Source organism: Panicum virgatum, chromosome 8K, assembly GCF_016808335.1.
Source record: "Panicum virgatum strain AP13 chromosome 8K, P.virgatum_v5, whole genome shotgun sequence".
NCBI lineage: Eukaryota > Viridiplantae > Streptophyta > Magnoliopsida > Poales > Poaceae > Panicum > Panicum virgatum.
The window spans coordinates 11,482,673-11,495,846 of NC_053143.1; the positions used below are offsets into that span (position 1 = coordinate 11,482,673).

Here is a 13,174-nt window from a genome sequence, read left to right on the forward strand (position 1 = left end):
GCTAATTTAGCTAGTTTTAATTAGTCTATCTTTGCATACTTAGTTAGGATTTCTTGGAGATAGCTTTTGATTTTCTTTTGGTACAAGATTTTCTCTGCAGACTTTACGCGTTGCTTGCGCTGTGCCTTAAGATTTCCTAATCCTGGGAACGTGTCACCAGTTGACTCGTGTCATTTTGACAATTAGAAGAGAGGATTTTTGGACAGTGAATTTGAGTTAGTGTTTTGGAGAATTTTTTAAGACTCTCATTCACCCCCTCTAGTTCTAGTCGCCCGTTCCAATCCCACAATGAGATACTAGCTAGGAAACTTCACATATTCTTTAGTGAACTATTCTACATATGCTTCTTAATTAGTTGGAATAATACAAAAACATCCATTCTTTTGATAAAGAAAGTTTTATTAATGACTCTTATATAAGAGTGCATAGAGTCGATACAAGTACCCATATACAATCCATTAAAACAAAGCGCCCGTGCTTATAAGTAAACATGCAGACCCTCAAAAAAAAAAGTAAACATGCATGTATTGAAAAAAACGAAGACAAGCTAGCTAAGCAATCTTGTTTTTTTTTTCCTTACGATAGATGTGTACGCATGTGAAGCAACAATATAATAATGCATGGTCTGATCAGGCGGCGACGTAGCACTCGTAGAGCTTGATGTCCATCTTGAGGCGGAAGTAGACGGTACCCTCGTAGGCGACGAGGCTCAGCGTGGCGACGCCGCGCGACATGAAGAAGTCCCCGGTGCCGCCGACGACGGAGATGTCCCTCGTCTTCTCGTACATGAGGTCGGCGCCCATGAGGTTGAGGGTGCCCGTGTACGCCGTCGAGTTGAAGACGAGGGAGAAGGCCATCCACGCGTTGTACTGCTCCTTCTTGTCGTAGAAGTAGAAGCCCTGCGCGCGCGCCACCGGCTCCGACGACAGCGCCTGCTCCTCCGTCACCAGGTCGTCGAACACCACCAGCAGGCCGAAGAAGGTGCCGTTCTTCCAGTGCGACAAGCTCAGCGCCGCCGCCGGCTTGGTCACCGCCGCCGACGTCGCGTTGGCGGTGTTGTTGCCGCTGTAGAGGATGTCGTGGTAGTACACCGTCATCTTCTTGCACGGCTCGTCCTCGCTGCGGGAGACGATGAGCTTCTTCCTGCCGCCGCCGTGCGCGGCTCCGGCGAGGCCTAGCAGCAAGACAGCAGCAACGGCGACCAACAAGCTGCTGAGCTGCTGCTACTTCATCATACTGAGGCCCTGCATTGTTATTAGTTAAATCGATCGATCTATCAATATAAGGCAACGGCAATTCTTTTAATTTGGTCGATAAGAGCTGGTAGCTGCTGGCTGTAGAGAGCTACACGTTGAGCAGCTGGCTCTTGTGTTCTTGACTTGGACTCTTAGAGCATGCATGCGCCTACGCTTATTTATAGAAGAGAATGAGGAGCTAGTACACTGATGTGAAGGTTTTTTTTCTTTTTTGGGACGAAACATTCAGGTGAAGTGTTGGCCGGGAAATGGATGGATGGAGAGTCATAATTTAGATTAATATATGCACGGTTGGTGCAGTCACATATCTGTTTGTACTTTGCGTGTATATGCGTGTTAGGTATGATTTCGCTGTCAAGTGTAGCTTCCAAGAAGTAAAATGTCACAAGTTGATCTAGCTAGATTTTTGTGTTTTCTGAGCGTGCCCGCTGTTCATCACACTTTGGTTCTCGATCGCTCATAAGAGCAGTACTCTCAGAGCTCGCATCACTGGTGCTGCTTGCGCCAGACCTCGACGAAGGATCTCCCAGGGCCCAGGCTCTGCATTAGAGTTTGCTGTTGATTGTTGACCCATCCTATCAGCATCAGTGGCTCCTTTGTCTTGGCATCCAGGCAGCTTCTCCACGATCAGCTCCAATAACCGTGACTTCTGCCGAGCCCCTCCCATCGTCTCAACATGTTCAGCATCTTGCACAGCACATCTTCACATCCGACAAGACTAGCTACCTCCTGAAAGATCATAAAGGTTCCTTAGTTTCCGGACATTCCACAAAGTTGCAGAATTGGAGTACCATGTTGATTAGTGCATGTTTTTCCTGCTGCAACCACCATAGCCACACTCACAAAATTAGCACCCACCATCTGAACGTTACAGAGATCGGAGATGATTGCCCACACACTACTAGCAACATACTAGCATTTAAAAAAACAAAGTGGTGATCGAATCGACTCCAACTCTGCACAGAACGAACGCACATGTTTTATCTTTCACCTCTTCTTCTCTTACACACAGATTATCCCTAGTCAGCAACCTATTATTGTTAAGCAATGCAACCACAAAAACACATGCACTCTCGGAGGTACCTGAGCTATGATCCACACAGCAGAAGAGGAGTGCATAAGTTTAACACCCCTGAAGCTGACAAAAACTTATAGGGACTGCACAGAGTAGAGACCAGAAGAGTTGTTCCAAATTATGGCATCTTATTCCTCTCTAGCGGGAGATGGACTACTCAGCTATACTCACGTTTCATACCACATCACCATCAGCCGATTAGACATTGTCCTTCATTCTAAAAGTGATTTCCATATTAGCCTCCATCACAAGCTTCAGCCACTGTCAGACTTTTTTCTAAAGTGGCCAAAATTTGGAAGACTAAGGCTGGAGTTGCCAAATCATTAGTCTTTCCAGAATCTTATCATCCTACTATTTTCACTTTTCCAGGAGTACCCCATTTGAGCTGCTTTACTAGCTAGCCCACATCAGTCCTTCCAAAAAGGGGATGTACGTATATTGCTGAGGACAACACAATAGGTTGGGATTTTTAGTCCTATATTTGCTATCCACACTACTTTCCTCCAAATTTCATCCTCATATGAATGGTGCCCGTGCCTGAATATCCAGGAAGCCAGCAGACACATGTTAATTGCCAGTTAGCCAAGTGGTATTTGCCACTCCCCCCTTACTGATTATTCTAGAAGAAGCAAACCATTTGGGAGTAGCCCATTCAGGGAACTTAATGAAAGAAAGCAAGCATGCCGATCGGAATGGTAGTCAAATAAGATTTCAAAAGGGTCAGTGAAACTCCACTGGAAAGAATCTTCCCGCGCCACCCAACATTCTTATTAACAATTTAACAAACCATGTGCTGTTTATCTTCTCTTCCAAGTGCAGCAAAGTGCATAGGAATAATGCCAAGATATTGAAAGGAAAGGCAAGGCTACTGCTAGCTCTTACCAACCATTCGTTGAGTTCATTTGTTTACACTCATCAAGTGGCAGTTCATTTGTTTATACTCATCAAGTGGCAGTTTTAATAACAAACCACGCTGTGGGGGCCGGGCTGTGTGGGGTCATGAGCTCGCGGCGCCTCGTTCCACTCGATCTCCCACCGCATGCTCGGGGTCGGGATCGTCGACGCCGACGGCCGGACGGATGGCAACCGGCATGGCGACGCCCGAATTGAAGCCGCTACATACGGATATACACGGATCAGATGGACAAAGGCTTTATTTTGTTGTGGGCCACCTTAACACATGGCAAAGGCTTTTACCTTTGTGCTGAAAAAAGGCCCATGGAAAAGCCAGGCGGAGTTTACCTTGACCGCTTCGCCGTGTGCAGCACACAGCTATCAGCGTAACTGTTGACGTGAAAATCAACACACTGGAATCTGAGAACAAGTGTTCGCCAAGCTCTAGAAAGTCAACTAAACGTGCCAGTCAATTTGACCTGCAATTGACAAGGGATAAACAAAAGTTAAATTCGAGAGCGTATCGGCTGGAATTCCGAATATTTCTCACACCAGCGCATCGGCAAGCTCTACCGATAGAGAAAACGACAAAAGAATATTAAATGCGGGTGCGGAGTAAACGATCGCGTCGGAGATTCAGCCGATGCGGAAAATGACAAAATCGGCTTGTCGGAGTCGGTTGCACGTGTGTAACAAGATCTAAGTTACGAATGTGTAACTAAGATGATGTTACTTGATAATGCCCGAAACAAATCTAAACCGACCTTTGTGATAATGGCCAAAAACATAGGAAAAACCTACAAATCTAGCTGATATCGATAAATTGTGAATAAATCTAGACGAGAAAACAGCGATACGCCCGATATCAAAGCCTAGATAAACTCGATAACTTTTGAATAGATTTGAACGAAGCCACAGCGAAACGCCCGGTAGCTAAAGCTCAAATTTACTCGGTAAAACGAAAACTCACCAGCAAATCAAGTCGCTCGAATGTGAGACGTCCTTGATCAACTTGAAAGAACTCGCCGGAAAAAAATAGCGAATTCGCCGACAGGAAAGTAAGTTGCAAGGAAATTGTAAATGTTTGTTGTATTGGATGTGTATCAAGTTTTTCCGGTCCCATACAACTGATATATATAGCTTACGCTAACAAGTCCTAACCGATTACGGCAAACACATAACAAAAAAAGTAGAGGCTTCCTAATTTAAACTATCTAAAAAATCTACAATCGAATCATCAGAATCCTCGTAAATTTCGGACTTTTCTTCCCCTTTCTGACTCATCGGCAACTCTCATCGGTCAATTACCAAACTGTACGGATCAGCATCTTCCTAGAATATTCTTTTGGTCCATCGGCTGCGACCCAATCGGTAGACTCTGACACTGTGCATGTTTTAGTTTCTTCCAAATCGGCAACATTTCCTTCACAGCATCATCTTCCTTGATACGTGTCAAAAAACGGTGTCAACAGTATCGGGACGGAGGTATCCCTAACCCTGGATAAGATCAAGACTAATGGGCCCGGCCCGTCAAGCAAGAGCAGGGAGGATGGAGATCCGAAGCCCACAAGGAGCAGGGGACACGACCGTCCACTTGGCACGTGGGTCCCCCTCTTCCGCAGGCCCTAACGCAGTGCCCGCGAGGGGGATTAGGGAAAAGAACTTCCTTCCCCTCGAAGGAAGCTGGCCGGTAAAAAGGGTTTTTACTGGCCGGCGGCTTGGATCATTTATGGGCGCCGCACTGCCGCACAGGCGCGGGGCCCGAGGAGAGTGCGGCCTCCTCGTAAGACATCATGATTATGAGGAAGCCGTCCTCGTAGATGGCAAGGAAGCGGCTCGGGGGAACGGACCTCTGAGCTGTGTTCCATCGATAGGAACCGGGGCTCCACTCGAACTAAGCCAATAGCAGCTGGATGAGCACCATGCTTCGCCCACTGAGGGAAAGCACATCCCGACCCCTTCGTCTCGATCAAAAGAAACGCTTGAGCGGGGTGACAGTAAGACGGGACTCTCTTTACGACCGGTTTTCTCCCTACGTGTGGAGGCTTGGAAAGCAAACTCGCGAGGAAGCTGGGCCGCGGCTGCAACAAACCACAAGACGGGATTAAGGAACAATGTGGCATAATAATACCCCTGCTCATTATAAGCAGGAAATGTTTACATGGTAGCCAGCTCACGACCATGTACAAGAACAAACTACTTCAGTGCCGACCGACGGGATGGCAATGAGGGTTGGTGTCAGGAAGCCTCCTCACAAGGAAAGACTAATGACGTCAATTATGTCATTGCCTATCCTCTAACAGTGAGGTTCCCTCAACACCGGTATTGGGGAAGATGAGAAAGAGAGACGCCGAGAGGAGCAGCCACCGACGGCCGTGCAGCCGGATGACGACATGCGAAACCGAGCAGAGGCGGGCTGGTGTGATAGGATTCCTACGTTTCCCCCAATGGGAGAAGGAAGGAAGCAAAAATCCGCTAGACCCCCTCACATAGGGCGACAACGCGACCCATGTCTTCGCAGCGCAGCAGCTCCACAGCCAGGGCAACCACCTCACGATGAGTGCGATGAGAACCCCGAGCGTGGTACCACCTCTTGGTCAATCCTCTAACAACCATAAGCAAAGAACCCAGGGTCGGCCCCAGCAGAACGAACTCAAGCTCTTGGAGGCCTAAAATAGCCAAATGCCATGGTTAACTGAGGTGAAACGCGACTCGGTGCGGAACAGCGGAACTGAGAAACCCAGCGCCCCCATTTATAGTCACGCAGGAAGCTACGTGGCGTGGCCAGGGCAAGCCCAGACTGGCGCTCGGGCATCAATGCTGTCACCTGCCCTCCACCACCGCGCCTGACCGACAGGACGACGTGGGGGCAGAGCGAGACGTGACGCGGTGAACGAGTGGCAGATGGGTTAGAGCCGCGCCGCATACGACACACCCGCACCGAAGCGGACGTGACGCCCCTTGATGGGGAATCCACGTTGTGCCGGCCCACATCGGCAAATTCCTACTCAAGTGTGTCTGGCCGCGACAAGACTCGACGGAGGAAAAGTGCCTGGCGCGAGGTAGGGCGCAGAGCGAACTGAATAAAGCCCGTGGACTCGTCAAACACGCCTATGACCAGCTCAGAGGTGTGGCGACAATAGAGCAAGAGTGACAGACGATGCAAGACAAGACCAGGTGGCGAACGCTCAGATTCAAAGCACCGGGTTTTGCAACATCTACAAATTTAACCCTCTGAGTGAGACAACCCTCTGACCGTTCCCAACTGAAGGCGGATGATTGAGCCATGATCAGATAACCCTCTACATGAATCTCTGAATCACCTAGAGGCTCGGGGGCTACACCCTTTGGGTGCGCTCACGCGCGCCCAACTCATAATCACCTCGACCAAGAGGCGACCGACAGGGCACATGGACGCCTTGTAGGATCCAATCGGGTTGCAAGCAAGGGATCAGGGGCTACTGTCGAGTATCAGTACTAGGGATACCCAAGGATGGAGGATTAGAGATTAAACAACTCAATTAAGCTAAAAGGCTATTGTGCTAAACCGCCCGGTCCGACCTCCGCGGAAGAACTATGCCTCGCCCGACCATTGACCCGGCGGTAGGAATGCGCCCCACCAACGGGAGGGCCCACTACAGCCCACGTTGCAGCCGCACAGAGATTGATAGTGGCGTGGGCGGACAGACGACAAGACATGCCCTGACGCAGCAAACAGTGAAACACACCCTCGTCATGGCCTATGACGATGTAGATCGTGGGGTAGAGGCATGCCGCACCTCAATGGAGGCGTCCCCACGGTCTCCGCTCCGCAAACTACGCGACACGACAGACCTGGTTGCAGAGGAGGTGGGCGGTGATGGCGGGCCCAGTGGGGCCCGCGGCGACTGGAGAAAGGAGTGTCAACGGTGGAGCAGGCTCCACGCCTTCGGAGGTGCAAAGGAGGGTTCAGTACAAAACACAAGACTCTCTCTACTATTCTCAGTCCCCTCTCTTGTCGTATAAAAGTGAGAGGATGTCCCCCACGAGGGGGGGGGACTCCTTTTTTGCAACTAACTCCTTTCTAGAAGGTGCGCCACGGAAACTTCGACTGTAGCTGGAGAGTCGCGGCCATCCCGACCAGACGATAGCTTAGTATCCACACTCGCACGCACTAGAGACCTGGGACACCCATCCCTCTCTCGACCATTTGTACACTCGTACTGCAAAATGATGCATGATACATGAGCAACAATGAACGTAGGGTATTATGCCCCCACGCAGTCCGAACTAGTATAATCCTTGTGCCTTCTTGCATACAATACGCCCCTGAACGCATCCACGAGAATAACTAGTCGGTGGTAAAAAAACACCGATAACTCATCTTGCATGTGGTTGATGTCATCAATTTTGCTCTACCTACATGCATACATGTGTCATCATGGGCGGTTACTTCAATATACATGGTAAATTAATTAGAGAAACATAGGCCTCGTTTATTGGGCTGAGTCGTGATAGCCCATTTAATATACATAGGTTTCTGTCGCTCAAGCGATAGCTAATCGCGCTCCGGGTGGGGGGCGTCGCTGCTGGCTTTTGGGCCTTGGATGGGCAGAAGGATGGGATTATGAGAAGTTGGACCCAGGCTGGTTAGAGCAACTCCAACCCACTCCCCTTCCGACCTCCTATTCTGCATTTAGGAGAGAGAAATGCAAAAAACACCTCCAAGCCACCTCTCATCCCGTTCCTAGCGATAGGAGAGCTCTCATCCGATGGGCTCGACCTCCTACATCTAGGAGCCCCAGTCTGGACTCTCATCCATGGCGAGGAGCAACGGCCGCTCCCTTCCAGCTCTAGCACGAATGCCTCTCCCACTCTGTACGCCTCCACTTCCGTCGTCCCCATCCAATTTTTTCGATGCACAAAGTGGATCTAGGGTGAGAGTGGAGGGCCGGCGGTGGCAGTGGCGGCGGCCGGGCAGATCTGCGGCCTGGACGCTTAGATCTGCGCATGGTCGCACTGTGTGCAGCGGAGGTAGAGGGCAAGGTCTGGGAGGGGGCGCTTCCGGCGGTGGCCGTGCGGGCTCTGCTCCTGCCGCGCTGGCCGCTGGGAGGGCGCTGGGCCGCTGTGCCGCCGGCCGCCACATGGGTGCTGCGCCCCTGGCCGTCGCGCTGGCGCTGCCTTGCATGCTTGCTGACCGGCCGGGCGTGCCTTGCTAGCTTGCTTGCTTCCTGTGAAAGTGATTGGGTGCTCTAGCCTAAGAGGGGGAGAGGGTGAATTAGGCACAATTAAAACCTTAACCTATGGCTCTAACTAGTTTGCACAAAACTTAAACTAAAACAAGCTATCTAGATGTGCAACTATGGTTCACCTTACTGTGAAACCCTCATCCCAAAAAAGTTTTGCAACCTATAGCCAATCCTAGAAAGATACTACAATAAGAAAGTAAAGGCACACAAGTTGCAATATGAAATGCGGAAGCTTAATGAGAGGGATGAGAGGAAGCGAACTCTCAACACAAGGATTTATCCCGTGGTTCGGATTGCCACAAAGACACCCCTACGTCCACGTTGTTGAAGTACTCACGAAGAGTATCGCTTCCTGGCAATCAAGTCTCTTCCGTGAACACAATCACGGTCACCTTGATCCCGATCTTTACTAAGGGAGATTGCCCACGAAGGAGGGGTCTCCGTCCCCCGCACAATGTTGTCGATGCCGCTCCACACCAAACCGACGGGTCGTTGACTTGCCGGCGAGCTACCAATTGCTCCAAGGGGCCGGCGCACCATAATACAAGTGTGGTTCACTCTAGAACCAGCCACAAGGATCTCAACCTTGCTTGTTCACTCACTCAAGAGCTAATCTAGCACTCACACTTTACAAAGCTAGTGCTAAAACCTAAGGATATGATCAATGAGCTCTTCTATGGCTTGGAGGTGTTCTTGGGTGTGTATGAGATGTCTTGGGACTCCAGCAAACTCAAAATGGCCGGGGTGAGGCGTATATATAGGCCACCAACTCAAGAGAGCCGATACTAGCCGTTGGCCAGTTTTCTGCATAGGCATCGGAACTTCCGGTGCATAGGGCATCGGTTCTTTCGGTCACTCTGCGCTCTGAAGTAGCCGTTGGCTTCTCTGACACTGCTGCAGCAACTTCAGGGACCATCGGATGAACCGATGCTATAGCGTCGGAACTTCCGGTGACATTTGATCTTCATATAGCCGTTAGACCTTGCTGACGTCATTGCACCGACACATTTCTCTGATGGCCATCGGTTCATCCGGTGCTGAAGGCTTGGCTGCTGCACGCTTGACATTGTCTCTGGAACATGGTACATCGATTGCACCGATGCCTTTGAATGGACTGTCGGTTCAACTGGTGCTACACTCTTTCTTCAGTTGATCTTCCCTTGATCTCCAGAGGCGCTCAGACTTGCACCGATGACAGGGCATCGGATCTTCCAACAACCATCGGATGCACCGATGCTCATGCATCGGTTAAACCGATGCCTCTGTTTTCTGCCGAATTCGTCCAATGCATCGCACCGATCAATTGGATCCTTCAAATTTATTCTATCTCTGGATTTCCACTATGCTTTGACATCTCTACGGCGGATTGGACTTGTCATCTTGATGATGGATTGGACTTGGCGTCTCGACGATAGATTGGACATTGCGTCTTGACGATGAATTAGACATGACTCATATCTATGGGACCTAAAAACTCCTATAAGTGTGATCTCACAAACTCATTAGTCCCATTGATTATGTTGTCACTCAATCACCAAAATCACAAACAATGGCCTAAATGGTGCCATGTTCGTTACATCCTAGCCGGCTGGGCTTGCATTGGTAGCTTGCTTGCTTGCTGGCCGGGCGTGCCTTGTTAGCTTGCTTGCTTGCGGAGCGTGAGGGGACTAGCTGGCCGGCCGGGATTGCCTTGCTTGCTTGCTTGCGCTGCCTTCCGTGCTTGCTTGCTTGCGGGCTGGAGGTTGGGGACTAGAGGAAACAGGGGAATTAACAGGCCATTTTTCATCCATAGCTTCAACAGAGCCATATACTTGCAATTTTTATCTGATATATGCTTTGATGTGGTAATGCATGGAGGAGGATGGAACCCTGGATGTACCAGATTCTTGGAAGCAATGGTGGTGGCAGCCATGATCTGGAAATGCTTGGAACCAATGCTAGGGGCAGCCATGATGTGGAAGTTGTTGATACTCAAAATGGTAGCCCACAAGAGGAACAAGTTTTCAGAGAGGCTGCAGTTGTTGAAGCTAGCACTGGTGTGAAAGTTAACAAGAAGAGTATATGATAAGGATACAACCAAACTAGCTAAATAACTAATACATGTCTCCATGAAGACTCCAGAGGTGTTCGATAAGATCATCTCGAAGTTGAGAATGAGTTTGAACATTTCTGATTTGATGATGAGCTTGCATGAATTCATGGAACTCATGTGTACGATTACGAACTTTTCTTGGTGATGGACGCACAAGTTGCCCAACACCATCATAGCGGAAGTCTTCATCTTCATTGCGCTCATCTTCAACAATCATGTTATGCATGATGATATAGGCTGTCATGATATCTCTAAGAGTGGCTTTATCCCAAAAATGGGCTAGTCCACGAACAATGGCAAAGCGAGCTTGTAAAACTCCAAAAGCTCTTTCCACATCTTTCCTAACTGCTTCTTGTGCTTGGTAGAAATATTTTTTCTTATTGCCAAGCGGGGACTTCATGCCCTTCACAAATGTTGCCCATTTTGGATAAATGCCATCTGCAAGGTAGTACCCCATTGAATAGCTATGGCCATTGATGGTATAATTTACTGGTGGAGCTTCTCCTTCAGCTAACTTTCCGAACAAATGTGAACGGTGAAAAACATTGATGTCATTATGAGACCCCGGCAAACCAAAAAATGCATGCCAAATCCATAAATCTTGTGAGGCAACTGCTTCCAAAATGATTGTGGGCTTATGAACATGACCAGTATACTGACCTTGCCATGTTGTAGGACAATTTTTCCACTCCCAATGCATACAATCAATGCTCCCATGCATCCCTGGAAAACCCCTACGCTCACCAATTGCAAGTAGTCTAGCAGTGTCTTGCTCATTCGGAGATCTCAAGTACTCATTTCCAAAGACCTCGATAATGCCTCTAACAAACCTTCTAAGACTCTCTATAATAGTACTTTCACCTATACGAATATATTGATCCATAAAATCTACTGGTACACCATAACTTAACATCATGTATGCTACAGTAATCTTCTGCAAAGAAGATAACCCAAGGCGCCCATTTGACTCCCTCTTTTGCCCAAAATAATCATCATGTTGCTCTATAGCTTGCACTATGAGCATAAACAGAGAACGACCCATTCTAAACCTGAGGAGCAAAAGAAATACACATAAGAATCCCTGTGTAAAAGAAGAGTTAAATTAAAACCAAATTGGATGCACTAGTTATGAACCTGCAACGGAAGAAAGTTGGACCACAGACTGGATTGTCCGAAAAATAATCGTTGAACAACCTCCACGCGCCGCTCAATCTATCACGATAGATATATTGTCGACCAACCACAGATCCACCCCGTCTTGGAGCACTCGTACCCTCATACTGTGTGTGAGCTATGTGTAGTGCCGAAAGGATCAGTTCATCATCATCATCCGACGATGATGATGAGTCTAAACGAAAAAGCGAGCTCATTTCAGCAAGACAAGGGAGAATGGTTTGGTGTGGGAGCCAGGGGTGCACCCATATATAGATGTGAGAAATGTAGCCGTTTGAATACTAGTCATTGGAAATACTAGCCGTTGTGAATAGTGTCCGAAATATACCCGTTGAAAAACTGGGCGTTCAAAGTAGCAGTCAGAAATATAACCGTTGTGAATAGTAACATCCAAAATACGGTCGTCCGAAAACGGGTCGTTCAAAATATAGCGGTTCGAAAAATAGCTGTTACAAATACATAGTGCAAAAATAAAATAGTAATTAAAAATAATCTTCATGGTAGTTACTTGATATGAATAAAGAATGAGGAAGTTGGAGATATAGGAGTGAGTATGAGAGGTCTGTTAGAGTTCATTGTGAAATAGAAGAGAGAAATAGAATGAGAGACTCTCATATGGGTGGGATAGGGGGCCAAAAGTAGGAGGTGGGTTAGAGTTGCTCTTAGTAGCATGTTGGTGTTTCATGCTAACGTGGAGGTGGAGGCCCAGGAGACCGAGAGAAGGAGAAAAAGAGAGCTGGGCGCCTGGGCCTCGTGCTCTATGTTATGCTTGTCAACAGTGTCGTTAGGGATCGATCATGGTCTGGCCCAATTAAAAGTCCTAACCCTTGACATGAGACGTTTCCCTAATTATGTGTGGACCAAGTGTTCTGTAGTACTCCGTCTTTACCAAAATATTAGTTGTTTTAACTTTTATAAATTTATTTATAAAATTGTACTATGTACCAGGATATAATATTTATTTATTTAGATATAGTAGCGAAAATTATGCATCTAGAAAAAACTAAACGACTAATAATTTAAGCCATAGAGTAAATCCGTCCTATACCTTGGATTGCATTAAAAAAACCTGTTACGTAGATATCTTACTTGGTCCCGGAGGATGATCCTCATAGGTAACATGCAGGAACAAAAAAAGTCGATTAAATAAGCTAGAAAAACGACAGTCGATCAACATGATTAGTTTAGGAGAGAAATAAACTAGGGTGTTGTACGGTTGTACCATCGAAATTAAACAGCTAATTTAGAAAACAGAACCATTTGATCACTACTCGCAGAGAGATAACAATAATAAACGTTAAAAGGATGGCATGCATGATCGTTCTCTGCTCTACAACGCACAAGATGTATGGGCAAAATCATTGTCTGAGAACCCAAGCAGACGATCTGCCCGTTGTGCAATGACGAGGAGGAAACTTCTGTTCATCTCATCCTGCAGTGCCCTTTTGCTAGAGTG

At 47.9% G+C, this 13,174-nt stretch overlaps 1 protein-coding gene across 1 annotated transcript; it reads right to left on the reverse strand.

Annotated features, from left to right (window-relative positions):
- Positions 1-381: 381 nt before the first annotated feature.
- LOC120643932 (dirigent protein 5-like) lies at positions 382-1,404 on the reverse strand. Its single transcript, XM_039920450.1, has one exon. It carries the CDS (start codon positions 1,095-1,097, stop codon positions 630-632), a length of 468 nt encoding a protein of 155 aa, XP_039776384.1. The 5' UTR covers positions 1,098-1,404; the 3' UTR covers positions 382-629.
- Positions 1,405-13,174: the final 11,770 nt, after the last annotated feature.